This window comes from Dendropsophus ebraccatus, chromosome 12 (assembly GCF_027789765.1).
Source record: "Dendropsophus ebraccatus isolate aDenEbr1 chromosome 12, aDenEbr1.pat, whole genome shotgun sequence".
Taxonomy (NCBI): Eukaryota; Metazoa; Chordata; class Amphibia; order Anura; family Hylidae; genus Dendropsophus; species Dendropsophus ebraccatus.
In genome coordinates, this window is record NC_091465.1 from 85,762,391 (window position 1) to 85,790,366 (window position 27,976).

Here is a 27,976-nt window from a genome sequence, read left to right on the forward strand (position 1 = left end):
TGTGCCACCACATACTCCATATACTGTGCCACTACATACTCCATATACTGTGCCACCAAATACTCCATATACTGTGCCACTACATACCTCATATACTGTACCACCACATACCCCATATACTGTACCACCACATACTCCATATACTGTGCCACTACATACCTCATATACTGTGCCACCACATACTCCATATACTGTGCCACCACATACTCCATATACTGTATCACCTCATATACTGTGCCACCACATACTCCATATACTGTATCACCTCATATACTGTACCACCACATACCCCATATACTGTGGCACCACATACCCCATATACTGTGGCACCACATACTCCATATACTGTGCCACCACATACTCCATATACTGTGCCACCACATACTCCATATACTGTACCACTACATACCTCATATACTGTACCACCACATACCCCATATACTGTACCACCACATACTCCATATACTGTGCCACCAAATACTCCATATACTGTGCCACTACATACCTCATATACTGTACCACCACATACCCCATATACTGTACCACCACATACTCCATATACTGTGCCACAACATACTCCATATACTGTATCACCTCATATACTGTACCACCACATACCCCATATACTGTGCCACCACATACTCTATATACTGTGCCACCACATACTCCATAAACTGTATCACCTCATATACTGTGCCACCACATACCCCATAGGCTATGTTCACACTACGTATCTTTCCGGCCGTAGTGCGAACTGCGAATATATGCAGTTTTGAGGTTGATACGTTTGCTTGAAAGTATACGATATACGGCCGCACAATGCACACTACGTATGAGCTTACGGCCGGATCGAATACGGCGCTGTGAAAAATGAACAAGACCATTGTTTGAGGACGGAAATGTTGAAACTCATGGCCGTGGATTTCCATGCGGTCCCGTACGAAGTACTTATTTCAGCCAAATTGAACTTGATTTTTAGATCCAAAAGGTTCTGTGAGTTTTATTGGGCTGGGCGAAGATTTCCAAGTAAATGACCTGCCTCAGATCGCTTCAAAACAAGCTGGGGATGCAGAACTCTACTACGGGCGTATGTTCGCGGTTCGCCCGCATGTTCGCAATCCGGCCACATGTCTATTTTTCCCACGGCCGTAGTTTCAGCTGCAAATGTACGGCTGCGTACAAACTACGGCCAGACTCATACGTAGTGTGAACATAGCCATATACTGTATCACCTCATATACTGTGCCACCACATACCCCATGTACTGTGCCCCCTCCACAATTCACAAACGTTATACACAGTTGAGTTTCATTACTATGACCAGCAGTATGCCCATTGGTTAGATGAGCCGGGAGTCCTGGTAGGTGTCACAGGTATCTGGAGCAATGCTGACTGTATCCACAGCTTTATGGACCCTCCCACACAACCAACGCCACCATCGAGGTGGGTACACAGACACTCCATGGGGTTAAGGTATGGGAAATCAGGGGGCAGGGTAGTGGGGGGGTCTGAATACTAAAGCCTTTTCTGCTGATGAATCTTAGTTAGGGCCCTATTACACAGGACGATTATCGTGCAAAAAATCGTTAAATTGTTCGTATTTAAATGATAATCGCTCTGTGTAATTGCAGGCAACGATTGAAAAATCGTTCGTATGTCGTTGATTGTTGATTTAGATCTGAACCTAAAATTATCGTTAATCGTTCGCTGTAATTCCATATCCGTTCCCTCAAGTTCCGCATTTTTTCACTAATCGTTCAGTGTAATTGCACATTGTTCATTGTTTTGCTGGGATCAGAAGGAGTAAACGATCATGGTAACGATCATAGTAACGATCGTATCTAACGACTATCGTTCTGTGTAATATGGTGAACGACTTCAGGTTAACGATAAACAATCTCGTTTGCAATTGTTTATCGTTAGTCGTTAATAGTTAAAATTCGCTCTGTGTAATAGGACCCTCCGTGTGACCATCCCTCTGCTACAGAGCTCTATAAACAGTATGGATCACTGATCTGTTGTGTCATACATGTGTGGTAGCCCTCTGGGTCACAATGGTGGTGAGCCTCTGCACTGGAGATTGTTGGCCTGTCTTCACACCTTCATAGCTGATGCTCACCTCTGACATCAATGGTAACAGTTTTCATCTGTTCTTCACAATGGTGCCATATACTGTCACCAGAGCAGCAGCAAACAGTTCTCACTACGCCGGAGTACCATTCCCAGGGGCCCGAAAGACCCTTCTTGCAACTTTGCCAATTTTGCCCAAAGTGATATGTGGGCATATAGCCTATGGCACCCCCTATATACTCACCAAGTCACTAACCACATGTCACTGACCTATCTGTTGCAGGTAACTTGACTGTGTATACTATTATATACTCTACATACTGATCCACCTCCAAGATTCTCATTCAACTTATACTGTGCCACCTTATACCATACATACTGTGCCACCATATACCATACATACTGTGCCACCTTATACCATACATACTGTGCCACCATATACCATACATACTGTGCCACCACATACCATACATACTGTGCCACCACATACCATACATACTGTGCCACCATATACCATACATACTGTGCCACCACATACCATACATACTGTGCCACCATATACCATACATACTGTGCCACCACATACCATACATACTGTGCCACCATATACCATACATACTGTGCCACCACATACCATACATACTATGCTGCCACATACCCCGTATATAAATTGAAAACATAAAATATATAATACATCTACACCTGCTTAAATAAATCCACACATATGTGTGTGTGTATATATATATATATATATATATATATATATATATATATGTATAATCCTAGGGATCCCGACACCTCATACACTCCCCTAAACATCTTAAAAGCCTGTGGTGAGTAAAGCATGCAGCCCACGGACCAGTATATATATATATATATATATATATATATATATATATATATATATATACATACACATATAACTATATATATACTCCTCAACATTGAAATTGCTGTAGGATTATTCAAATCAACGAAGTAGCCGGTGTCTGCAAATAATTGAATTGTTAAGGCCCAGACACCAATATATGGCATGTGGAGGGGCTTCAGTGGTATAAATGCAGCATTTTTTCAGTCCCCTTGAGATGGGATCAGGGCAGTACAGTAGGATGTCTGGTGCCTCCTGATCATTGATCGACAATTGTCACAAACTTGGAGACCATTCTCCAAAGTATCACATGAGCCATTTTTCCACAACGCCAGGCTACATGTTCCTCGCATTACTGTGAGCAGCGGCAATGGTCTAAATGAGCTACTACGGCTGCATCATCTCCGGACCTGTCTCCTATCGACCACATCAGGAACGTCGTCAGTCCGAAATAGCAAAGAGAGCTGCCAAGAATGGATCCTGAAGAGTCATGTGGCCAAGTACATGGAGCGTGGCCGAACATTCCTCAGGCAATCATTAATATCCTCATTGATAGCGTGCCAAGCTGTGGAAGTGCGTGTAGTTCTGTGTGTGGCAAAAATACTTGATACTCAATAAATCAAGATGTTAGGAATATTTTGTTTTTCAATCATTTGCATATCATTAACATGTCTATCCATCCTGGGTTTCCATAATTGCACAACTTTTCCTTGCTGGTGATGCAATATCAATGTTGAGGAGTGTACTATACGGACATGTCCCCCTCCCCCTTCCCTATTCCCCATCAGGCACTGAGGCCCCAAAAGGTCAGATCAATGATGTGGTTCAATGGTGGAATATCACCTGGCCACCTGGATGAGGCTAGCATTGAAGGTAGCCCAGGGGCCAACCTGTTCCTGATAAGCCTTTGTGCATATGACATGGACCTGCACACAACAGCCAGAACCCTTACTCACCCCCTGCAAAGACCACCTTCTTCCACAGCTGGGACTCCAGGACCTTGTCGTGCGGGTAGAATCCTTGGTCAATCATGAAGAGAACCATAATGACAGCAATCGCTCGCAGGACAATCGTATGGCTTCCTGTCAATAATGAGGCACAAGCCAAGATGGCGGATGCATAAGGGCAAGGGAGGCCTCTGTACATGAAGGGGATCCCTGTATAAAAAACATCACAACATTAATACTAGTGCAGTACTACACATCACATGAAGATGTAACATGCAAATATCTTTACTGGGCCTCAGTACAGGAGGTAAGTAGGTCAATGAGGGCAGGAGGGGTGGATGAGAAATAGCTGATGATAGGAGAAGTGGGTGGGACATATTGGAGGACCAAAGTGGTGGGTGAGACATTGTGGAGGACAGAAAGGGTTGTGAGACATTGAAGGACAGGAGCAGGGGTGAGACATACAGTAGTGGAGGGGCAGGTGAGACGTACGGTAGTGGAAGAGAGGAAGGGCAGGTGAGACATACGGTAGTGGAAGAGAGAAGGGGCAGGTGAGACGTACGGTAGTGGAAGAGAGGAGGGGCAGGTGAGACGTACGGTAGTGGAAGAGAGGAGGGGCAGGTGAGATATACGATAGTGGAAGAGAGGAAGGGCAGGTGAGATATACGGTAGTGGAGGGGCAGGTGAGACGTACGGTAGTGGAAGAGAGGAAGGGCAGGTGAGACATACGGTAGTGGAAGAGAGAAGGGGCAGGTGAGACATACAGTAGTGGAGGGGCAGGTGAGACGTACGGTAGTGGAAGAGAGGAGGGGCAGGTGAGATATACGGTAGTGGAAGAGAGGAGGGGCAGGTGAGACGTACGGTAGTGGAAGAGAGGAGGGGCAGGTGAGATATACGGTAGTGGAAGAGAGGAGGGGCAGGTGACATATACGATAGTGGAAGAGAGGAGGGGCAGGTGAGACATACGGTAGTGGAGCACGAGACATGGGTAAGACTGTATCGGAGGCTTCTTACCGCTGGAATAAAAACAAAGGCGAGTGAAGACAGCTAGGACATAGACAATGACCAGCATGGCGTCCAGCAGACTGTTGCTGTGCAGTAGTAATGACGTAGCCAGACCAAATGATGTAAAGTCAGCAAAGTCGTCCAATTTGGCTCCTGGAATCCACAGAAATGTAATTGGTAAACAGAATAGAATAGGAAATGTGGATATTTACTGGTCAGGGGACAGAGAAAATGAGAAAGGTTACCATGTCTTCATCCAAACCAAAGCAACCCAATCACAGCACCCCAACAGGAGCAACCTAGCCATATCACCCCAACAAGAGCAACCTAGCCGCAGCATGTTCCAACAGGAGATGCCATTACACCGCCCATAGGTTATGTCACCCTGCTGTTCTATAAGATAGAGGAGGCTGAAATTCATTTAACGGTATAACGTCAAAGGAGCAAGTCCAATCTTGGAACACGTGAGAAGCATCTAAAGGATGTTTATCTTTTTTAGGAAACCACAACTCTCAGCATGCCCTGCTTTACACCAGTTGGAAACCCACAACCCCCCACTGGGTCATGAGCATTGTCAGATGTTTGGGCCTCCAGTTCTCCACAGTTTCCTGTTACTTTTGACCCCTGCAGACAGCGGTGAGTTGAAGGCCACGTCCTAGGAGTCAGATGTTGGACTTTTCCACATCACGGACCCTGAGTAGATGCTTTGCTTGTAGTCACGTAAATGTGAAGAGTTGGAATGTTTCTCCAGCTGCTTCGGGACTCATAAATATGGAAATGGCAGCAGCATTTACCTAGAGCTGAGCACGCGTTGAGTTGTCGGGCCACAGCTCCGTCAGCCAGATCCAGCATGAAGCCAACCAGAAGCAGCCAGGCGGCGCATTGTCGTGACCTGTGGAGACACAACATATAAAGACGTGACCACCGGTCTGAACCAAGACATCTGCATCAGTGCACAACAGCCAGAGCCATGGTCACAGCCGGGCTGTAGCCTCTGGTGGGGGGGGGGGGGGGGGGTCATGTGACACCATCACTTCTATCACAGTGTGGCCATGGTGCTGTTTGTTGTGCCAAAATATACAAACTGCTGAGGTGAATGTAGGTTCTATATGCGCAGGAGTTGCCTCGTGTAGATTTGTCGTCTTGCCCCAACCTGATGGGTACAGAATATAAAGGAAGACTGGAGATTTAGAGAAGTAAATACCTGACACAGCGGCATTCACGACCGCGCCGTCTCCTGCGCCTCCGTTCAGTTTGTTACATTTTTATGTTAGAGAAGCGGCTGAGAGAAAAATCACATCGCTGCTTCTCTAAGACAAAAAAACATGGCGGCTGCCTGCCAGGATATACATGGTGCCACCAGAGACAGAGGAGGCCAAAGACCGGAGGAACGTGGGTCATGTGAGACAGAGGAGGAGATCAGACCTGAGGCAGAGGAGCAGTTACCATAGTAACCAATCAGATTCCAGCTTTCATTTTTTTTTTAAATGGCCTCTAAAAGCTGGAATCTGATTGGTTACTATAGTAACTGCTCCACTGGGAGGTGTTATACATCTTCCTCAAAGGATCATCATTACTATCATCTCTGCTATCATCATCACTCTCACCATCATCATCTCTATCACCTTTATCATCACCATCATCATCTCTTTCTTCATCATTATATCTGTGACCCTCATCGTCATCACTCTCTATATCTCTATCACCTTTATCATCATCATTGCCATCATCATTTCTTTCTTCATCGTCATCACTCTCATCATCATCACCACCATCTCTATCACCTTTATCATCAACACCACAACATCATCTCCATGATCACCATACACTGCAACAAGATGTCTCACCAATGTGTCCAACATAATCTCCACAACCATCATCATCTCCTCTATCATTGCCACCATCCCATGCTACACCATCTCCATCACCACTCCCATCATCACCACCATCACTACCATTCTTATCGACACTTATCTTCTGCAGCAGCATCCTCTAGGACATCATCACCATTTGCAACATCATCGTCATCACAATCATAAACATTTACTCCATCAACCTCACCATCCCTACCACCATCATCTCTATCATCACGCTCATCATCTGTACAATCCTGTCACCACCAACCTCTGCACCATCATCTCTACCATCACCACCATAATCTCCATCTCTTCTATCATCATCTTCATCGCTCTCATCATCTCTATCGTCATTCACCATTATCTCCATCCCCTCTTTCATCATCCTCATCATCTCTATCGTCACCACCACTGTCTCCAGATCCTCTGTCATCATCTTCATCACTCTCATCATCTCTGTTGTCACCACCATTTTCTCCTTCTCCTCTATCATCATCTTCATCATCACTCTCCTCTCATCATCTCTATCGTCACCACCATTATCTCCATCTCCTCTATCATCATCTTCATCATTTCTATCGTCACCACCATTATCTCCATCTCCTCTATCATCATCTTCATCATTTCTATCGTCACCACCATTATCTCCATCTCTTCTATCATCATCTTCATCTCTCTCATCATCTCTATTGTCACTCACCATTATCTCCATCTCCTCTATCATCATCTTCATCATCACTCTCATCATCTCTGTTGTCACCACCATTTTCTCCTTCTCCTCTATCATCATCCTCATCATCACTCTCCTCTCATCATCTCTATCGTCACCACCCTTATATCCTTCTCATCTATCATCATCTTCATCACTCTCATCATCTCTACCACCATCCTCTTCAGCATCATCTCCATCCTTATTACCTATATGTCCATTACGATCACCACCACCTCCATCACCCTCATCATCACCCCCGCCCTGTAGCATTTCCACACTTACCCGTTCAGGGTGCAGAGTACGGACGACTCATGACTAAGTTTGCCAGGGACAGGAAATTAGCCGCATTCTTGCGAGCAAACTCCATAGTGGGAGGAAGATTCACGCTGAAAAATCTTCCTGGCGAGATCCCCAAATCCTGGAGTCACCGAGGGGAACAATAAGTGTTGTCACAATAGACATCAAACAGCCCAGCCCCCCAGATTCGTCACCAAAGACCTCAGGCCATCACAGGGGTCACATGCTGTGTGACATAGAACCAAAGCTGGACAGAAGGAAATGTTCCTCACTGCGATGTTCCTGTACTAATGTTTATTCCACCTGCACAGCATAACCACAGAGTATGGTGAGATGTTTCCACGCCACTCACTCCATGGAAGCCTTCCTGATGTGCAAAGTTTTGGGTGCCAACACCTCTTACTCATGTGCGCTGAATAAGGGGCGTTGCCTTCAGAAATGTTGCGTCTTAATACAGCTTCCTTGGAGTGAGTGGTGATTATGCTGTGAAAACTTTGCTGACATCTAGATGTAGGTGCATGTGAGAAGGACCCTATACAAAACCTTGCCACATTCACGAGAAAGCTGCTAGAGTGTGTGGGAGGAGCTTACTAGTCCCGCCTCCTTCCTAACTAGCGGGGCAGGATCTGGTTTAGACCGCGAGAGTTCAGGCCAAGTTTATCATTTTCGTTATAGTCATAGTCCCTAACTAAACTTAACGTAGGAGAGCATGGAGTTAAATCCTGGACTCCCACATAGTATCTACTTCTGGTGATCTTTCCAGTCCTCTTTAAGAGAGTTACAATTTATTCTGTTGCCTCTGAAAAGGAGTGATATACATAGCTGTGCTCAAAAGTTTACATAGTCTATAAAAGTTTACATAGCATGGCAGAATTTTTGCTTTCTATTTTTTTTTTTTCCAGAGAATATGAATGATAACTCAAAAATGTTTCCCCCCCCCCCCCCATGGTTGGTGGTCAGGTGACGCCATTTATTGTCACACTACTGTGTTTTCTCTTTTTAAATCATAATGACGACCAAAAACATCAAAATGATCCTGATCAAAAGTTTACACACCCCAGTTCTTCATAACATTTAATGCCCCCTCTAACATCAGTGACAGCTCAAAGTCTCCTGTGGTCGTTGCGGATGAGGAGCTTTATTTCTTCAGATGGTAAAGCCGCCCATTCTTCTTGGCAAAAAGCCTCCAGTTCCTGTAAATTCCTGGTCTGTCCTGCATGAAGTGTGTGCTGGAGATCTCCTCAGAGTGGCCCAATGATATTGAGGTCAGGGGACTGAGATGGCCGCTCCAAAACCTTCACTTTGTTCTGATATCCAAGAAATTGATAATACCAGTCAGCAGTGTTCAAACTGTGATTAACAAATGGAAAATCTGTGACTCTGTAAAACCCAAACCATAGTCAGGTAGACCAACTAAAATTTCAGCCACAACCGCCAGGAAAATTGGGATGCAAAGAAAAACCCACAAATAACATCAGCTAAAATACAGGACTCTATGAAAACTAGCGGTGTGGCTGTTTCAAGATGCACAATAAGGAGGCACTTGAAGAAAAATGGTCTGCATGGGCGAGATGTCCGGAAGCTGAGGATGGGATGTACTTGGATGTTCCAACATGACAACAATCAAATACACAAGGCCAAGTCGACCTCTCATTGGCTACAGCAGAACAAAGTGAAGGTTCTGGAGTGGCCATCTCAGTCTCCTGACCTCTATATCATTAGGCCACTCTGGGGAGATCTCCAGCACACAGTTCATACAGGACAGCCCAGGAATTTACAGGAACCAGAGGGTTTTTGCCAAGAAGAATGGGCAGCTTTACCATCTGAGGACGTAAAGAGCCTTATCCACAACTACCACAAAAGCTGTCGGGGGTATGTAATCTTTTGATCAGGGTCATTTGGATGTTTTTGGTTGTCATTATGATTCAAAAAGAGAAAACACAGTAGTCTGACAACAAATGGCTTCAACCGGCCACTAACCAGTGGGAAAAAAAGTTTTTGTGTTATTAATATTTTCTGTAAAAAAGGACAAGAAAGCACAACTGTATTCTACCACCTCCAAGAGGGATTGATTATCAAGCCAGAGAGGATAAGCTACACAAGGTCCTCTTTGCCTTTCCCTGGTACCTGCAGGGCTTCAGGCCAGGACCAGAACTTTGTGGTACAGCTCAACCTTTAGGGGTACTACTTTCTTATAAAATACCCCCGCTGGGAGCCAAACAGTGAAGAGCCCCTTGGCGGAGTGTTTTGTGACTGTAATTACCCTTATAGCTGTACAATGGTCAGAAGAGGGAACCATCCTAACTTCCCCCACACATTGGCCTGAATTATGGCTACAAGGGGTATCTCCTCACATGCACCGTTCCTCTGAAGTGAGCACAAGGCCAAAGCTTGTAAAGAATTTATACCGCCACGTTTATTACAGTAATAAAACGGTTTACTGATTGTGTTAAACATGCGTCTGGTTATATGATTGCACGTTAAACACCACGGGCACCCCAACTATGAAGGACCACACATGCTGCATAGGGGGTCTCCACTAAAGACCTTATACCGTCACATGGATCACATGGTGTGTTAAATAGGACTGCAGGTAACATCTACTACATCACCTAGAGCCGGGCACACGTTGAGTTGTCGGGCCATGGCTCCGTCAGCAAGATCCAACATGAAGCCACCAGGAGCAGCCAGGCGGAGCACTGCCGCGACCTGCGGAGAGACAACATGACATAACCAGCATCCTGAACCAAGATCATGTGACTACTCCACCATCACTTGTGCCTCAGCGTGACCGTAGTCCGGTTTGTCACACCAAAATGTACAAACCAAGTTCGGTTGTATGGAAGGCGCAGCATTTGCCTCTTGTGCAGAGTTATTGTGTTGCCTTAAAGTGTAACTATCATAGTGTCATAGTGAGAGGTCTTGTATTGGTGGGGGTCCGGGTGCTGATCGCTAGACTGAGGGGGCAGAAGCTCTCAGCAGCACACGCAGCACCTTCATCTCTGCTCTAAACTGTTAGAGTGGTCTATGGAATTATAATGGCAGTCAATGGGACTTACGGCAACTTCATATACCAGAAATCGATATATATTATAATGATCGATAATATATAACGTTATAATGCTGAGAGGAGATAAAGGGGCAAAGAGCATGATGCCAAGAGCTTCTGCCCCATAGCCTGTCAGCACCCGGACCCCCACCAATATAAACTTCTGACATCAGATATTTGTTGCAATGATAGTTACACTTTGTGCCTGTTCACACTACGGAATCATAGCAGACGGGATTCGATGCCAAGTCAGCGGTTCTGATTCCATAGTATGAATGGGCCCTTTAACCTAAAGAGAAATGTGAGATTTAAAGGGGTTAAAAAGAAGCTGGCGTCTCATAGGTTCTAGCATACACGAGGTTTGTAGGATTACCCTATGCTGATTTAGTGCTTTTACTGGCGTTACCGAGCCCCTCAGAGCCCCCTTCATGGTGCAAAGCTTTTTCTCATTCTCCCCATTTCAGGGGACAGGACCAGAGCCAGACTGTAGTAAACACACAGGAACTTCCTCCATTACTTCTCTGGCCAATCACAGTCCAGCACATACTCCTCTCTGCTATGTCATGACATAGTGCTGGTGAAAGTGCACTGAACAGGCCGGAACTGTGCTGGAGTTTGATTTACACAATACAGTAGTAGATGGCATGCGTGGGGAGAAAGGGTTACTGATGCACTGGCTTTGAAAGGTATTGTGTGAGCAAAAAGGAAAGAAACAGCAGCAGCACAAGAAGAGGGTGGAACTCTGGAGGAAAAGAATAGAGTTAAATAAAAAGCTGTTACAAAGTTTTATAACAAATAAAACATTTGCACAAATAATGTTAATTCTAGACTATTTTTCTACCCTCTGCTGCCCCCTCTGGCCATGTCAGAAATGACTAGTACACTACTGGGCTACAATCACCGATCCCCACACATAGTGATCCTGTCTGTAGGGGATAGCTCTTTGTAGCAGGTGCCCGTTGAACTTTTGGGGACTTTGTCATGGCTGAAGGACACAACCACCCAATGTGATGACGGAACTCCGTCCCCCTGAGCATACAGGCAGCTATCACAGTACACTCCTTCAAAGTCCAGCAGACCGCATACCCCCTGCTGACAAGATCACTTTGTGCAGCATAAGATCGTTGAACTCGTAGCTCAGTAGTGATTCTAAACGTGACCAAAGGGGGCAGCAGAGGGCCGCAATAAAGATAGCAAAGTAAAGTAACACTGCAGCACTGAGGACATACAGCAGTATATACACTAGTATATACTCAAGAGACAGCTGCCCTAACCTGTATGGGTAGTGAGAGGGAAGCCTTGATTTACCTTTCAGGAACAGTGTGGATCATCTTCAGCAGGCAGGCTCAGGTTGTAGGTGCACAGCCCAGGCTTCCTCAGGCTCTCTGGCTTCCTGGTAGAGACTACTGCTGTATAGCAGTGCAAGACGCACCTAATATCTCTACCGAACATTATCACTACTTAGAGTATATTCACACACTGCTACTGATAATTATTACATTGATTTGTTAAGGTGCAGAAACACTGTACAGCAGATCCGCAGCGGGTAGGTTATGTGTGAATATACCCTTAATGTGATGGACCCGCTCATTACTCAGGTGTAGGCCCCTCACTTATTGGAGACGACGGAATGCGTTCGATTTTAGGTGGGCTTACGCCATTGCATTCCTGTTGCGGTCACAATCTGTGGAATCTCATCTTCGTGAATGACGGTTTCTTTTGTGTTTGAGAGACAGCTGACAGAACAATCATATCGCTGCTCCTCTAAGGAAAAAACGCTAGCCAAAGTATAATAGGACCACCAGTAAGAGGTCCCCAACACTTGGAGGAGGCCCAACACCAGAAGAACATGGGTCATCACCACCATCATCTCTTTTATGGTGCCCAGCAAACTTGCCAAAAGTTCAGGTTCGGCAACGTTCGTTCAAACCTGAACATTTGATTCCCGGTGTCTGAAGAAGTTGGATGCTGTCCTAGAATGGTCAGGAAACCTTGGATGAAGCCATAGGCTCTTTCCATGTCTTCCAGGTCTCCATAGGGCTGCATCCACCTTCACCAGAGGGCGAATGATGAGTGTTCAGGTCTGGACGAATGTTTACAAACTGGAACTTTCGGCAAGTTGGCTAAACACTGCTCTTCTATCATTGTCTCCATCCCCCTCATTATCATCCCCGGTATCATCATCACCACCATCATCTCTATCATCAGCAGCAACACCATTATCCCAATATGAACTTCACCACGACCATCACGCTTATTTCTATCACTATTATCTCCTCCTCTGCCATCACCACCATCATGACTCCCATCATCTCTATCATCATCATCATCACCACCATCATGACTCCCATCATCTCTATCATCCTCATCACCACCACCATCATGACTCCCATCATCTCTATCATCCTCATCATCACCACCATCATGACTCCCATCATCTCTATCATCCTCATCACCACCACCATCATGACTCCCATCATCTCTATCATCCTCATCATCACCACCATCATGACTCCCATCATCTCTATCATCCTCATCATCATGACTCCCATCATCTCTATCATCCTCATCATCACCACCATCATGACTCCCATCATCTCTATCATCCTCATCATCACCACCATCATGACTCCCATCATCTCTATCATCCTCATCATCACCACCATCATGACTCCCACTATCTCTATCATCCTCATCATCACCACCACCATCGTGACTCCCATCATCTCTATCACCACCACCACCATCATGACTCCCATCATCTCTATCATCCTCATCATCACCACCATTATGACTCTCATCATCTCTATCATCCTCATCATCACCACCATCATGACTCCCATCATCTCTATCATCCTCATCATCACCACCGTCATGACTCCCATCATCTCTATCATCCTCATCATCACCACCATCATGGCTCCCATCATCTCTATCATCCTCATCATCACCACCATCATGACTCCCATCATCTCTATCATCCTCATCATCACCACCATCATGGCTCCCATCATCTCTATCATCCTCATCATCACCACCACCATCATGACTCCTATCATCTCTATCATCCTCATCATCACCACCATTATGACTCCCATCATCTCTATCATCCTCATCATCACCACCATCATGACTCCCATCATCTCTATCTTTCTTATCATCACCACCATCATGACTCCCATCATCTCTATCATCCTCATCATCATCACCACCATCATGACTCCCATCATCTCTATCTTCCTTATCATCACCACCATCATGACTCCCATCATCTCTATCTTCCTTATCATCACCACCATCATGACTCCCATCATCTCTATCTTCCTTATCATCACCACCATCATGACTCCCATCATCTCTATCTTCCTTATCATCACCACCATCATGACTCCTATCATCCTCATCACCACCACCATCCTCTACAACATCAGGGAGATTTATCAGGCCATGTGCAGAGGAGCAGCGGAGCAGTTGCCCATAGCAACAAGATTCCAGCTAACTGGGACCTGATTGGTTGCTAATGGCAACTGCTCCAGTGCTCCCCTGCACATGGCCTGATAAATCTCCCTCATCATCCCTATCACCACTCAGTCCAATATAGTCCCCACCACCATCTTTATCATCATCATCATCATCATCATGCCTGTCATCACTTCCACCATCACCAGCATCATCTCCACTGTCATCAATAATCACCATCATCACTCCTCCCATCGCCCTCATCATCCTCAAATCCTCATCTCCTCTTATTTTCATCACAATCATCATTTCCACCATCACCTTCATCATCACAACCATCTTCTGCAACATCATCACCTCAGACTCCTCGGTCATCATCATCACTGTCATCACTTCCAGCATCACAGTCATCGTTACCACCATCATCTCCTTTCATCATCATCATCATCATCATCACTGTCATCACTTCCAGCATCACCTTCATTGTCATCATCATCATCATCATCTCCACTCATTGTCAGCACTTCCACCATCACCTTCATCAACACCTCTCCTGTCATCATCATCAACACTGCAATCCTCTGTAACATTATCACCTCAGACTCCTCTGTCGTCATCATCATCATCACTTCCACCATCACAGTCACCATCATCATCATCTCCCCGTCATCACTTCCACCATCACCTCTCCTATCATCATCATCATCATCATCATCTCCTCTACAGAACCATCCCCATCATCACCATGGCAATCATTCCTACGATCAGCCTCATCCTCCCCTCCATCATCTGTATCATCACTCTCATCATCTCTATCACATCCCCATCCCCCCATCATCACCCCCACCCTGCAGCCTCTCCCCACTTACCCATTCAGGGTGCAGAGGACGGACGACAGACCCATGACTAAGTTTGCCAGGGAGAGGAAATTCGCTGCATTCTTCCGAACAAACTCCATAGTCTCATAGTGAGAGGAAGATTCACGCTGAAAAATCTTCCTGGTGAGATCCCCAAATCCTGGAGAACAATGAGGGGAACAATCAGTGTCGTCACAATAGAGATCAATCAGCCCCCCCCCCCCCCCATCACAACCAAAGACAGATTACATAGGACTGCAGGTGACATCTACTACATTATCTTTACTCAGAGAGATATCACTGTATTATCTGTGGTGTTACATAGGACTGCAGGTGACTACTACATTATCTGTACTCAGAGAGATATCACTGTGTTATCTGTGGTGTTACATAGGACTGCAGGTGACTACTACATTATCTGTACTCTGAGAGATATCACTGTATTATCTGTGGTGTTACATAGGACTGCAGGTGACAACTACTACATTATCTGTACTCAGATATCACTGTGTTATCTGTGGTGTTACATAGGACTGCAGGTGACATCTATTACATTATCTGTACTCAGAGAGATATCACTGTGTTATCTGTGGTGTTACATAGGACTGCTGGGTGACATCTACTACATTATCTGTACTCTGAGAGATATCACTGTGTTATCTGTGTTGTTACATAGGACTGCTGGGTGACATCTACTACATTATCTGTACTCAGATATCACTGTGTTATCTGTGGTGTTACATAGGACTGCAGGTGACATCTACTACATTATCTGTACTCAGAGATATTACTGTGTTATCTGTGGTGTTACATAGGACTGCAGGTGACATTACTACATTATCTGTACTCAGAGAGATATCACTGTGTTATCTGTGGTGTTACATAGGACTGCAGGTGACATCTACTACATTATCTATACTCAGAGATATTACTGTGTTATCTGTGGTGTTACATAGGACTGCAGGTCCAATGATAGGTCAGGATGGTTGGGGGCACTTACCGTATGGCGGTACTTGCATCAGCATCCTGAGGTCACCCGGAATGTCTCTCTGGGGTTTTTAGACCTGGAAACACAAGAGGAAACTCCGCTATAACTTCCTGTAGGAATGGCTGATACCAGGGAGCAGTAGATCCCAGTCTTGTACAGTCAGCCCTCCCCAGCCTGGCTGATACCAGGGTGCAATAGATTCCAGTCTTGTACAGTCAGCCTTCCCCAGCCTGGCTGATAGCAGAGAGCAATAGATTCCAGTATTTTACAGTCAGCCCTCCTCAGCCTGGCTGATACCAGGGAGCAATAGATTCCAGTCTTGTACAGTCAGCCCTCCCCAGCCTGGCTGATACCAGGGAGCAATAGATTCCAGTCTTGTACAGTCAGCCCTCCACAGCCTGGCTGATACCAGGGAGCAATAGATTCCAGTCTTGTACAGTCACCTCTCCCTAGCCTGGCTGATACCAGGGAGCAATAGATTCCAGTCTTGTACAGTCACCTCTCCCTAGCCTGGCTGATACCAGGGAGCAATAGATTCCAGTCTTGTACAGTCACCTCTCCCTAGCCTGGCTGATACCAGGGAGCAATAGATTCCAGTCTTGTACAGTCACCTCTCCCTAGCCTGGCTGATACCAGGGAGCAATAGATTCCAGTCTTGTACAGTCACCTCTCCCTAGCCTGGCTGATACCAGGGAGCAATAGATTCCAGTCTTGTACAGTCACCTCTCCCTAGCCTGGCTGATACCAGGGAGCAATAGATTCCAGTCTTGTACAGTCAGCCCTCCCCAGCCTGGCTGATAGCAGAGCGCAGTGCCCCCCAGCTCACCCTTTATTCCCGTTGTGCCCCCCGCGGTCGGATGATGTCACTCTGGGCTCAGGACACGTGTGATGTCACATCCCCTCAGCACCTGATCTCTTTATAAATGAGCTTTATTGTGAGCGCTGCGGGGATATCGCCGGGTCTCACGTTACTGCTGCGCCGCTCACCACCACACAAAGGGCTGAAAGGGAAAGGCGACACCGAGCATGGGTCAGGATTAGTGTACTGTCCCTTTAATAATACAGGCAGAGCAGCCAGGGCTAATAACCTGGGACATTATATAAGCCTCCCACTCTGGTCCTAATATCCTGGGAAATAGTAGACGCCAAGGGATTAAAGCTCAGCCACACCTCACTCATATCTGGGTCACCCAACTTTCCCCAACTCCTGAGTCCTCCCTGGAATGGTGCAATATGCTGCATCACATAGGAGTCTGACTATTATGGCGGTCACAATGGTTGTCACCCAGCTTTCCCAGCAGCAGATACAGCAAAGACCGGGACATTCCCACATCAGTGGAGACGACAGTGACATGATTCCTGCTCTGAAGGTCATGGGTTGTTCTGTCGATGTTTAACTAAGACGGAATCTACAGCCCCATGATCCTGGGGGCCGGGACGCCACCCTGCGACCTTCTTCTATTACCTGTGGAGGGGAGTTCAGGGGGCACAGCCTAGAATAGGGTGGCGGGTTAACTATGTAAAAAGTCCAAATCCCACAGGTATATACACCACTATCCTGCAGAGGTATACACCACTTCCCATCCCATAGGAATATATATACACCACTATCCTGCAGGGGTACACTCCATCACCACCACCATCCTGCAGGGGTATACACCACCCGCTATCCCACAAAAAAGCTGAAAGCACTAGTGTTATATGTCACCCCGATGCTGGATTTGCAGCTTACACTGCTCCATACTGTCCTATAATGTCATTCATGCTGACAACAGAAATCTATAGAGAGGAGAGCATAAGGGAGCTGCAGACAGAGACAGGGATAGACAGGGAAGCTGCTTAATATTCTAATAAGCATTATGTCACCTATTGCTGGACTTGCAGCTTATACTGCTTAGTACTGCTCTATAATGTTCTCCACGCTGCTGCTGCTGCTGCTGCTGCTGGGGGTGTGCTATAGAGGTACAGTTGAGCCCTTCTTCTTTGTATGTGGTATATGAAAACATCACGGTAGCTGCTGTACAAAGCTATACAATGGCCACACATGGCGCTGCTCCTCATCCACACACGAAGGTTTCTAGAAGGTTCTGGGGAAGTCATTCTCTTCTTGGGTGTTAATCTCTGTTACCACTTTCAGCTTATTCTGTGGGTTTCACAATGAATTCTCAGGCGGAGATGACTCATATTCCACCAAGATCAGCAGCCGCCCGGTCCTCTGATTCTGGCAGACGTAAAACATGGTTAACCCATACGGTGCCGCCTATAGGAAGGACGCTCTATGCAAGATGGCGGAGGGTACTTCACACTTATGGGATGAAATCCGATAGACTATGGGGGGATTTATTCACCACTCAGTAGTAGCTTTTCCAGAAAGTGGCCAGGACTAGGCAGGAAGGGCAGGGACTACAGAAAACGGGGTAAATTATCTCCGGGGAAGATTGGCATACACATTAGTCTTATAATACACCTGCCCGACGTGTTTCTCTTCCTCATCGACATCTCGCATTGCTGTCCGCGTAGGAGGAATTGTCTATGGAGTAAACTATATGCAGTTCCTCCACTTGGCAGAAAGGGGGAAGTATTCTCACATTCCTATTGATTCCAGTATTCTCATTCAGGTGTCTGCCTATTGCTGCCCCGGGGTCCGCGAATGTAGATGGATGTTCTTCTATTAACCCTTCTATAGAATCCCATATAGACTGTCATAGATAAAATCCTCTGTCTCATAGCTATAGTGCCATATATCTAATTCTACATAGATACAATTCCCCATATAATCCCATATAAACTGTCATAGAAATAATCCTGTATATCTAACTCTGTATACCCTGTCATATATATAAACCCATATACACTATATTCATAGATAAAGTCCCCTATTTAATCCCATATCCACCATCACAGTTATAATCCCCAGTGACATATAGGCTGTCATTAGTATAATCCCATAAGTATAATTCTATATAGCGTGTCATAGATACAATCCCCTATATAATCCCATGTATATAATTACATATAAACATTCTCTTACATATCCCCATATACACAATTACTATACAGACCATAGCAGATATTGCAGAGTACAGACACCTACCTGGGCTCTGCTGATGGATCTGGTGTCTGAGTTGTGTGCTGTTCTGCCCCTCTGCTGCTATATGCCTTCTTACTCCTCCTCTCCTATGTGCTGCTCTGCTCCTGTTATGTCCCTGTCCAGTTAAGTGATGTTCCTCTCCTCTGTTATGTGCCTCTCTGCTCCTCCTCTGCAAGGTGCTGCTGTTCTTCTCCTCCTCTTCTGTTTTGTGTCCCCCCTGCTATGTGATGCCCCTCCTTCTGTTATGTAATGTTTCTCTCCTCTGTAATGTGCTGTACTGCTCCTCCTCTTTTATCTCCTGTTCTCCCCTTTATTGTGTAATATCTTTTTCCTCCTCTGGTATGTGCTGCTGCTGCTATTCTTCTCCTCCTCTGGTATGTGATGCTGCTGCTGCTATTCTTCTCCTCCTCTGGTATGTGATGCTGCTGCTATTCTTCTCCTCCTCTGGTATGTGATGCTGCTGCTATTCTTCTCCTCCTCTGGTATGTGCTGCTGCTATTCTTCTCCTCCTCTTTTATGTGCTGCTGTTCCTCTCCTCCCTGCTATGTGCTGCTGTTCTCCTCCTACTGTGATGTGTTTCTGCTCCTCCTCTGTTATATGAGGCTCCTCCCTGCTATGTGATGTTCCTCTCCTTCTCTGTTATGTGCTGCTCTTGCTCTCTTCCTCTGATATGTTCTGCTGAGCTTCTCCTCCTCCCCTGCTATGTTCTGCTGAGCTTCTCCTCCTCCCCTGCTATGTTCTGCTGAGCTTCTCCTCCTCTGTTTTGTGTCCCTCTGCTCCTCCCTGCTATGTGATGCCCCTCCTTTTGTTATGCACAGTTTCTCTGCTGCTGTTCCTCTCCTCCTCTGCTATGTGCTGCTGTTCTTCTCCTCCTCCTGTTATGTGCCTCTCTGCTCCTCCTCTGCTATGTGCTGCCATTCTTCTCCTCCTCCTCTGTTTTGTATCCTCTGATCCCCCCTGCTATGTGCTGCTGCTCCTCCTTGCTATGCAATGTTTATCTTCTCTGTAATGTGCTGCTGTGCTCCTCCTCTATTATCTCCTGTTTCTCCCTGCTATGTGCTATTGTTCCTCTCCTCCTCCTCTGTAATGTGCTGCTGTGCTCCTCCTCTATTATCTCCTGTTTCTCCCTGCTATGTGCTATTGTTCCTCTCCTCCTCCTCTGTAATGTGCTGCTGTGCTCCTCCTCTATTATCTCCTGTTTCTCCCTGCTATGTGCTATTGTTCGTCTCCTCCTTTGCTGTGTTGCTTCTTTTCTTCTTCTTGTGTCTCTGCTCCTCCTTTGTTATGTGCTGCTGTTCCTTTCCTGCCTGCTTTGTGGTGTTCTCCTCCTCCTCTTCCTCCTGTTGTGTCCCTCTGCTCCTCCTCTCTTATATGCGGCTCCTCTCTGCTATGTAACCTTTCTCTCCTCCTGTTATGAGCTTCTCTTGTTTTATGTGATGTTCCTCTTCTCCTCCTCTGCTATGTGCTGCTGTTCTCCTCCTCCTCCTCTTCCTCCTGTTGTGTCCCTCTGCTCCTCCTCTCTTATATGCGGCTCCTCTCTGCTATGTAACTTTTCTCTCCTCCTGTTATGAGCTTCTCTTGTTTTATGTGATGTTCCTCTTCTTCTCCTCTGCTATGTGCTGCTGTTCTCCTCCTCCTCCTCCTGTTGTGTCCCTCTGATCCTCCTCTCTTATATGCTGTTCCTCTCTGCTATGTAACCTTTCTCTCCTCCTGTTATGAGCTTCTCTTGTTCTGTGATGTTCCTCAGTCATGCAAGTTTCCTCTCCTCCTCCTCTGTAATGTGCTGCTCTTCTCCTCCTCTGTTATCTAATGTTCCTCTCTTTATCATGTGGTATTCCTTTCTTCCTCTGCTATGTGCTGATCCACTCCTCCTTTGCTATGTGCAGCTGTTCCTCTCTTCCTCCTCTATATGCTTCTCTTCTCCTTCTATTACATGATGCTCCTCTCCCTTTCTCTTATAGGACTCTCGACTCTGTTCATCCCCTGGTATTGCTGTTCTGCTTTTCTTGTGCATGTTTCTCTCCTCCTCTTATGTTGTGATCTGCTTCTTTTATTTTATGGACTACTTTCTGCTCCTCCTCCTTGTGTGGTACTTCTCTATTGTGTGCTGCTCTGTCTGATGTGTGACAACACTCTTGTACTCTGTTCTGCTAATCTGTATGTGTCACTCTACCTCTCCTTTGCTATTTGTTCCGATCTGCTCGTCCTTATTTTTGTGCTGCTGTGTACTCCTCTCCTGCTGGGTACTCCTCTCCTGCTGGGTACTCCTCTCCTGCTGGGTACTCCTCTGTTGTGTACCCCTCTGCTGCTGTGTACTCCACTCCTGCTGTGTACTCCTCTACTGCTGTGTACCCTACTACTTCTATGTTACCATCTGCTGCTGTGTACCCCTCCTCTGCTGTATGCTGTTCCCCTTCTGTGTACTCCTCTCCTGCTGTGTACCCCTCTGCTGTTGTGTACCCCTTTGCTGCTGTGTACCCCTCTGCTGCTATGTTACCATCTGCTGCTGTGTACCCCTCCCCTGCTGTATGCTGCTCCCCTTCTGTGTACTCCTCTCCTGCTGTGTACCCCTCTGCTGTTGTGTACCCCTTTGCTGCTGTGTACTCCTTTGCTGCTGTGTACCCCTCTGCTGCTATGTTACCATCTGCTGCTGTGTACCCCTCCCCTGCTGTATGCTGCTCCCCTTCTGTGTACTCCTCTCCTGATGTGTACCCCACTACTGCTATGTTACCATCTGCTGCTGTGTACCCCTCCTCTGCTGTATGCTGTTCCCCTTCTGTGTACTCCTCTCCTGCTGTGTACCCCTCTGCTGTTGTGTACCCCTTTGCTTCTGTGTACTCCTCTGCTGCTGTGTACCCCTCTGCTGCTGTTACCATCTGCTGCTGTGTACTCCTCCCCTGCTGTATGCTGCTCCCCTTCTGTGTACTCCTCTCCTGATGTGTACCCCACTACTGCTATGTTACCACCTGCTGCTGTGTACCCCTCCTTTGCTGTATGCTGTTCCCCTTCTGTGTACTCCTCTCCTGCTGTGTACCCCTCTGCTCTTGTGTACCCCTTTGCTGCTGTGTACTCCTCTCCTGCTGTGTATCTCTCTCTTGCTGTGTTACCATCTGCTGCTGTGTACTCCTCCTCTGCTGTATGCTGTTCCCCTTCTGTGTACTCCTCTCCTGCTGTGTACCCCTCTGCTGTTGTGTACCCCTTTGCTGCTGTGTACTCTTCTCCTGCTGTGTATCTCTCTCTTGCTGTGTTACCATCTGCTGCTGTGTACTCCTCCTGTGTTCCCCTCTCCTGCTGTGTACTCCTCTGCTGCTGTTACCATCTGCTGCTGTGTACCCCTCCCCTGCTATATGCTGCTCCCCTTCTGTGTACTCCTCTCCTGCTGTGTACCCCTCTACTGCTGTGTACTCCTCTCCTGCTGTGTACCCCTCCCCTGCTGTATGTTGCTCCCCTTCTGTGTACCCCTCTCTTCCTTGGTTGAGTGCTGCTCTGCTCTTCCAATTACATGCTGCTCCTCTTCTATGTGCTGCTTTGCTTCTCTTCTGTTGTTCTGTGCCTCAGATACTGTCCCTCAGCTCCCTCTCTGTTGTATCCCTCTGCTCCTTCTGTTACCTGACTGTTCAGCTGATCTGTTACTCTCCTGCTGTGTGCCCACATGTTTCTACATTATGTGCTGCTTTGCCCCCATCCCTTTATGTGCCGCTCTGCTACTCCTCATCTTTGTGCCCCTCTGCCTCTGTTCTGCTGTGCGCCCATCTGCTATTCCTCTGTGATGTGCTGCTCTGTTCTTCCTCTGTTCTCTCTCTCTTGTGCCTCTCCTCCCCCGTTGTGTGCTGATCCTCGCCTCCTCTGTTGTCGCCTCCTCTGTTGTGTGCTGATTTCCTCCTCTGTTGTGTGCTTGATCCTCTCCTTCACAGTTGTGTGCGACCCTTTCCTTCTTTATTATGTGTGCCTATCCCCTCCTCCTCTGTTGTGTGTGCTGATCCTCTCCTCCTGTTGTGAGTGCTAATCCTCTCCTCCTCTGTTCCCATTGTGTGTACCTATCTTCTCCTCCTCTGTTGTGTGTGCTGATCCTCTCCTCCTCTGTTGTGTGCAATCCCCTCTTCCTCTCTTATGTGTATGGGTCCCTTCCTCCTCAGTTGTGTGTGCTGATCCTCTCTTCCTGTTGTGTGTACTGATCCTCTCTTCCTGTTGTGTGTACTGATCCTCTCTTCCTGTTGTGTGTACTGATCCTCTCTTCCTGTTGTGTGTACCAATCTTTTCCTCTGTTGTGTGTGCTGATCCTCCCCACCCGTTGTGAGTGCTGACCCTCTCCTTCTTGAATGGCCGGGATCTGAGCTAACTCTGATCTCATCCTTTATAGCAGGAGCCTGGCTAATATTAAAGCCGCCACTCACTACACATGGCATCTGCACAGTTGCCGCTCCTGCCCTACGTAAATGACCCAACCGTAGTACGTTTAGTAGCGTTGCGTAAAAACTCACCGTAAATTACATCATTCGACGGTTTATAGCCACAAACTTACCGGGGTCTTTATAGAAATGTTTCAGGTTTGTCACAGTCCTGAAAATCACGCCAAGCGCTGCATCCCAAAAACAACTCACATAACTATTCCCATATAGGAGGAAGCACCTGATTCCACAGGAGGTCACACCAGGGGGCACAAACTTTCAGATCTGTGAGTATTGTGTAATTATTGATTATAGGTTCTTGTTTGTAGCGGGGGGGGGGGGGCACTTACTTTTTGTTATGACCTGGATAACTTTCCACTTCATCTTCAGAGGTCATGGGACAGAACTCCGCACAGATAAGTGCCAAGCGCTGCACATTCACTAGGTTATTGCACCATAAGATGTAGGTGAGATGTGGCCGGTGATGGCAGCAGATGATGAATGGCTGAAGGGAACGGCGGGATGAGTGATGATGATGAGGAGGATCAGCCGACTAGAAGATCCTACGTAATAATCGCCACTATAGTGTCCATGACCCCCAGCAGTGGACGCCACATTAGAAATGCTCAGTGATTATTATACACAACCTGCCATGTACATCGCCCATGGTATGACCGGCATGTGTGATGAGAGGAGAAGATAAAGGACAGATGGATGATGAAGGTCTATAGATGACAATAGAAAGATGGATGATGAGGAGGAATTTATATCTGGATTTGGGTGTTCATGCAGGTCTTTAATTGGGTGATGGATGACGATGGGGTCTATAGCTGGGATTGGGTAATGGATGATGATTGGGGTCTACAGCTGGGATGGGGTGATGGAGGATAATGGGGGTCTACAGCTGAGATGGGGTGATGGAGGATAATGGGGGTCTACAGGTGGGATGGGGTGATGGATAATGATTGGGGTCTACAGCTGGGATGGGGTGATGGATGATGATGGGGTCTACAGCTGGGATGGGGTGATGGATGATGATGGGGGTCTACAGCTGGGATGGAGTGATGGAGGATAATGGGGGTCTACAGCTGAGATGGGGTGATGGATGATGATGGGGTCTACAGCTGGGATGGGGTGATGGATGATGATGGGGGTCTACAGCTGGGATGGGGTGATGGATGATGATGGGGTCTATAGCTGGGATGGGGTGATACATGATAATGGGGTCTACAGCTGGGATGGGGTGATGGATGATGATGGGGTCTACAGCTGGGATGGGGTGATGGATGATGATGGGGGTCTACAGCTGGGATGGGGTGATGGAGGATAATGGGGGTCTACAGCTGGGATGGAGTGATGGAGGATAATGGGGGTCTACAGCTGAGATGGGGTGATGGATGATGATGGGGTCTACAGCTGGGATGGGGTGATGGATGATGATGGGGGTCTACAGCTGGGATGGGGTGATGGATGATGATGGGGTCTATAGCTGGGATTGGGTAATGGATGATGATTGGGGTCTACAGCTGGGATGGGGTGATGGAGGATAATGGGGGTCTACAGCTGGGATGGGGTGATGGATGATGATGGGGTCTATAGCTGGGATTGGGTAATGATGATGATGGGGTCTACAGCTGGGATGGGGTGATGGATGATGATGGGGGTCTACAGCTGGGATGGGGTGATGGATGATGATGGGGTCTATAGCTGGGATTGGGTAATGGATGATGATTGGGGTCTACAGCTGGGATGGGGTGATGGAGGATAATGGGGGTCTACAGCTGGGATGGGATGATAAATAATGATGGTTGTCAATAGCTGGGATGAGGTGATGGAGGATAATGGGGGTCTATGGCTGGGATGGGGTGATGGATGATGATGGGGGTCAATAGCTGGGATGGGGTGATGGATAATGATGGGGTCTATAGCTGGGATGGGGTGATGGATAATGATGGGGTCTATAGCTGGGATGGGGTGATACATGATGATGGGGTCTATAGCTGGGATGGGGTGATGGAGGATAATGGGGGTCTATGGCTGGGATGGGGTGATGGATGATGATGGGGGTCTACAGCTGGGATGGGGTGATGGATAATAATGGGGGACTTTAGCTGGGATGGGGTGATGGATGATGATGGGGGTCTATAGGTGGGGGGTGTGATGGATGATGATGGGGGTCTATAGCTGGGATGGGGTGATGGATAATGATGGGGGTCTATAGCTGGGATAGGGTGATGGATGATGATTGGGGTCTACAGCTGGGATGAGGTGATGGATGACGATGGGGTCTATAGCTGGGATGGGGTGATGGATGATGATGGGGGTCTACAGCTGGGATGGGGTGATGGAGGATGATCGGGGTCTACAGCTGGGATGGGGTGATAATTGATGATGATGGGGGTCTACAGCTGGGATGGGGTGATGGATGATGATGAAGGCCTAAAGTTGGAATTGAGAGTTGGGTGATGAAAGGGAAGATAGTTGGGATTGTAGAAGAGTAATGATAAAGTTATACCAGGGATTGAATCAGGGATGGGTGATGATGAGGGTCTATAGCTGGCATCAGGGATGGGATTAGGGGGTGCAGGATGGCAGTGGCGGCAGGGGCAGGGATGGTAATGTGTAAGGGTGCAGGATGGCAGTAGGAGGTGTGGAGATGGTGACGTGTGAGGTTGTAGGATGTCAGTGGGGGCAGGGGTGGTGATGTGTGAGGGTGCAGGATGGCAGTAGGGGGTGTGGAGATTGGTGATGTGTGAGGGTGCAGGATGGCCATTGGGGGCAGGGATGGTAATGTGTGAGGGTGCAGCATGGCAGTAGGGGCAGGGATGGTGACGTGAGGGTGCAGGATGGCAGTAGGGGCAGGGATGGTGATGTGTGAGGGTGCAGGATGGCAGTAGGGGCAGGGATGGTGACATGTAAGAGTGCAAGATGGCAGTGGGGGCAGGGATGGTGATGTGTGAGGGTGCAGGATGGCAGTAGGGGGTATGGAGATTGGTGACGTGTGAGGTTGTAGGATGTCAGTGGGGGGCAGGGATGGTGATGTGTGAGGGTGCAGGATAGCAGTGGGGGCAGGGATGGTAATGTGTGAGGGTGCAGCATTGCAGTAGGGGCAGGGATGGTGACATGTGAGAGTGCAGGATGGCAGTAGGGGGTGTGGAGATTGGTGACGTGTGAGGGTGCAGGATGGCAGTAGGGGGTGTGGAGATTGGTGACGTGTGAGGGTGCAGGATGGCAGTAGGGGGTGTGGAGATTGGTGACGTGTGAGGGTGCAGGATGGCAGTAGGGGGTGTGGAGATTGGTGACGTGTGAGGGTGCAGGATGGAAGTAGGGGGTGTGGAGATTGGTGACGTGTGAGGGTGCAGGATGGCAGTAGGGGGTGTGGAGATTGGTGACGTGTGAGGGTGCAGGATGGCAGTAGGGGGTGTGGAGATTGGTGACGTGTGAGGGTGCAGGATGGCAGTAGGGGGTGTGGAGATTGGTGACGTGTGAGGGTGCAGGATGGCAGTAGGGGGTGTGGAGATTGGTGACGTGTGAGGGTGCAGGATGGCAATGGGGGGCAGGGATGGTAATGTGTGAGGGTGCAGCATAGCAGTAGGGGGTACGGGGATGGTAAAGCGCCATGCTCGGGATCAGGTGGGATGCTCTTTACAGTGGTTACTGTCCACAAACCACATGACATATGTAGAAGGGACTCACCGGCTGGACTGTCTCCTGGCAGGTGACGAATGTAGGTAGCCCCAACGTGAAACAAATTCCAAGAGACAGGGAGTTAAGAGGTTAACAACTTTACTGGCACAGATGCCTGATGGTTACGTCTGTCTCCGGAGGCACACGGCTTGCACAGCAGTAACAGTCAGCCGTGGTGGATGGTTTCCACGGCAACAGGTGTAAACTAACCAGTCTTGCTGGTGACCTGCAGACTTAGGCCGGATAGCTCACTGGGGTGCTGTCTCTTTCTCCCTGGGGTGATGTCTCTTTCTCTGGGGTGCGGTCTCTTTCTTACTCTGTCTCTCTGGGGTCTGTCTAGCTCACAGCAGCTCTATTTACATGGTACACCACGTCTGTAGCCTCACAGGAAAGTGCGTCACCAGGGCCTGTCTGCCGATCACCGTCTCTCCACCCTCCTGAGCTCAGCTCTGTCTGCAGTGACTCCCTCCTCTCCTGAGCTGCAGGTTCCTATATAGACTTGGCCACACCTCCCAGCTAGCCCCGCCCCACTAGAATAAACCTTCCAGAATGTGCTGGAATATACATTCTTCACATTACAGGAAGTGCAGGGATGTAGGGTGTGAGGGAGCCGGGATAGCAGCAGGGAGTGCAGGGATGTACTGTGTGAGGGAGCCGGGATAGCAGCAGGGAGTGCAGGGATGTACTGTGTGAGGGAGCAGG

At 47.6% G+C, this 27,976-nt stretch overlaps 1 protein-coding gene across 5 annotated transcripts in view; it reads right to left on the bottom strand.

Moving 5' to 3' along the window:
* Window positions 1-27,744, bottom strand: part of TMEM269 (transmembrane protein 269) — a 28,771-nt gene extending 1,027 nt beyond the window's left edge. The window contains exons 1-7 of one of the 5 annotated variants that reach the window (XM_069946925.1): window positions 19,203-19,591; window positions 16,935-17,109; window positions 16,121-16,184; window positions 15,133-15,280; window positions 5,685-5,782; window positions 4,900-5,043; window positions 3,895-4,095 (exon numbers count right to left, since the gene is read on the bottom strand). In XM_069946925.1, the coding sequence (XP_069803026.1) occupies window positions 3,895-4,095; window positions 4,900-5,043; window positions 5,685-5,782; window positions 15,133-15,280; window positions 16,121-16,145 (616 nt within the window). In that variant the 5' untranslated portion in view covers window positions 16,146-16,184; window positions 16,935-17,109; window positions 19,203-19,591. Of the gene's footprint in view, window positions 1-3,894; window positions 4,096-4,899; window positions 5,044-5,684; window positions 5,783-5,897; window positions 7,877-10,367; window positions 10,465-12,112; window positions 13,317-15,132; window positions 15,281-16,120; window positions 16,185-16,934; window positions 17,110-19,202; window positions 19,592-27,283 lie in introns of those variants that run through there. The other 4 variants (XM_069946926.1, XM_069946924.1, XM_069946928.1 and 1 more) reach the window with 4 other exon arrangements.
* Window positions 27,745-27,976: the final 232 nt, after the last annotated feature.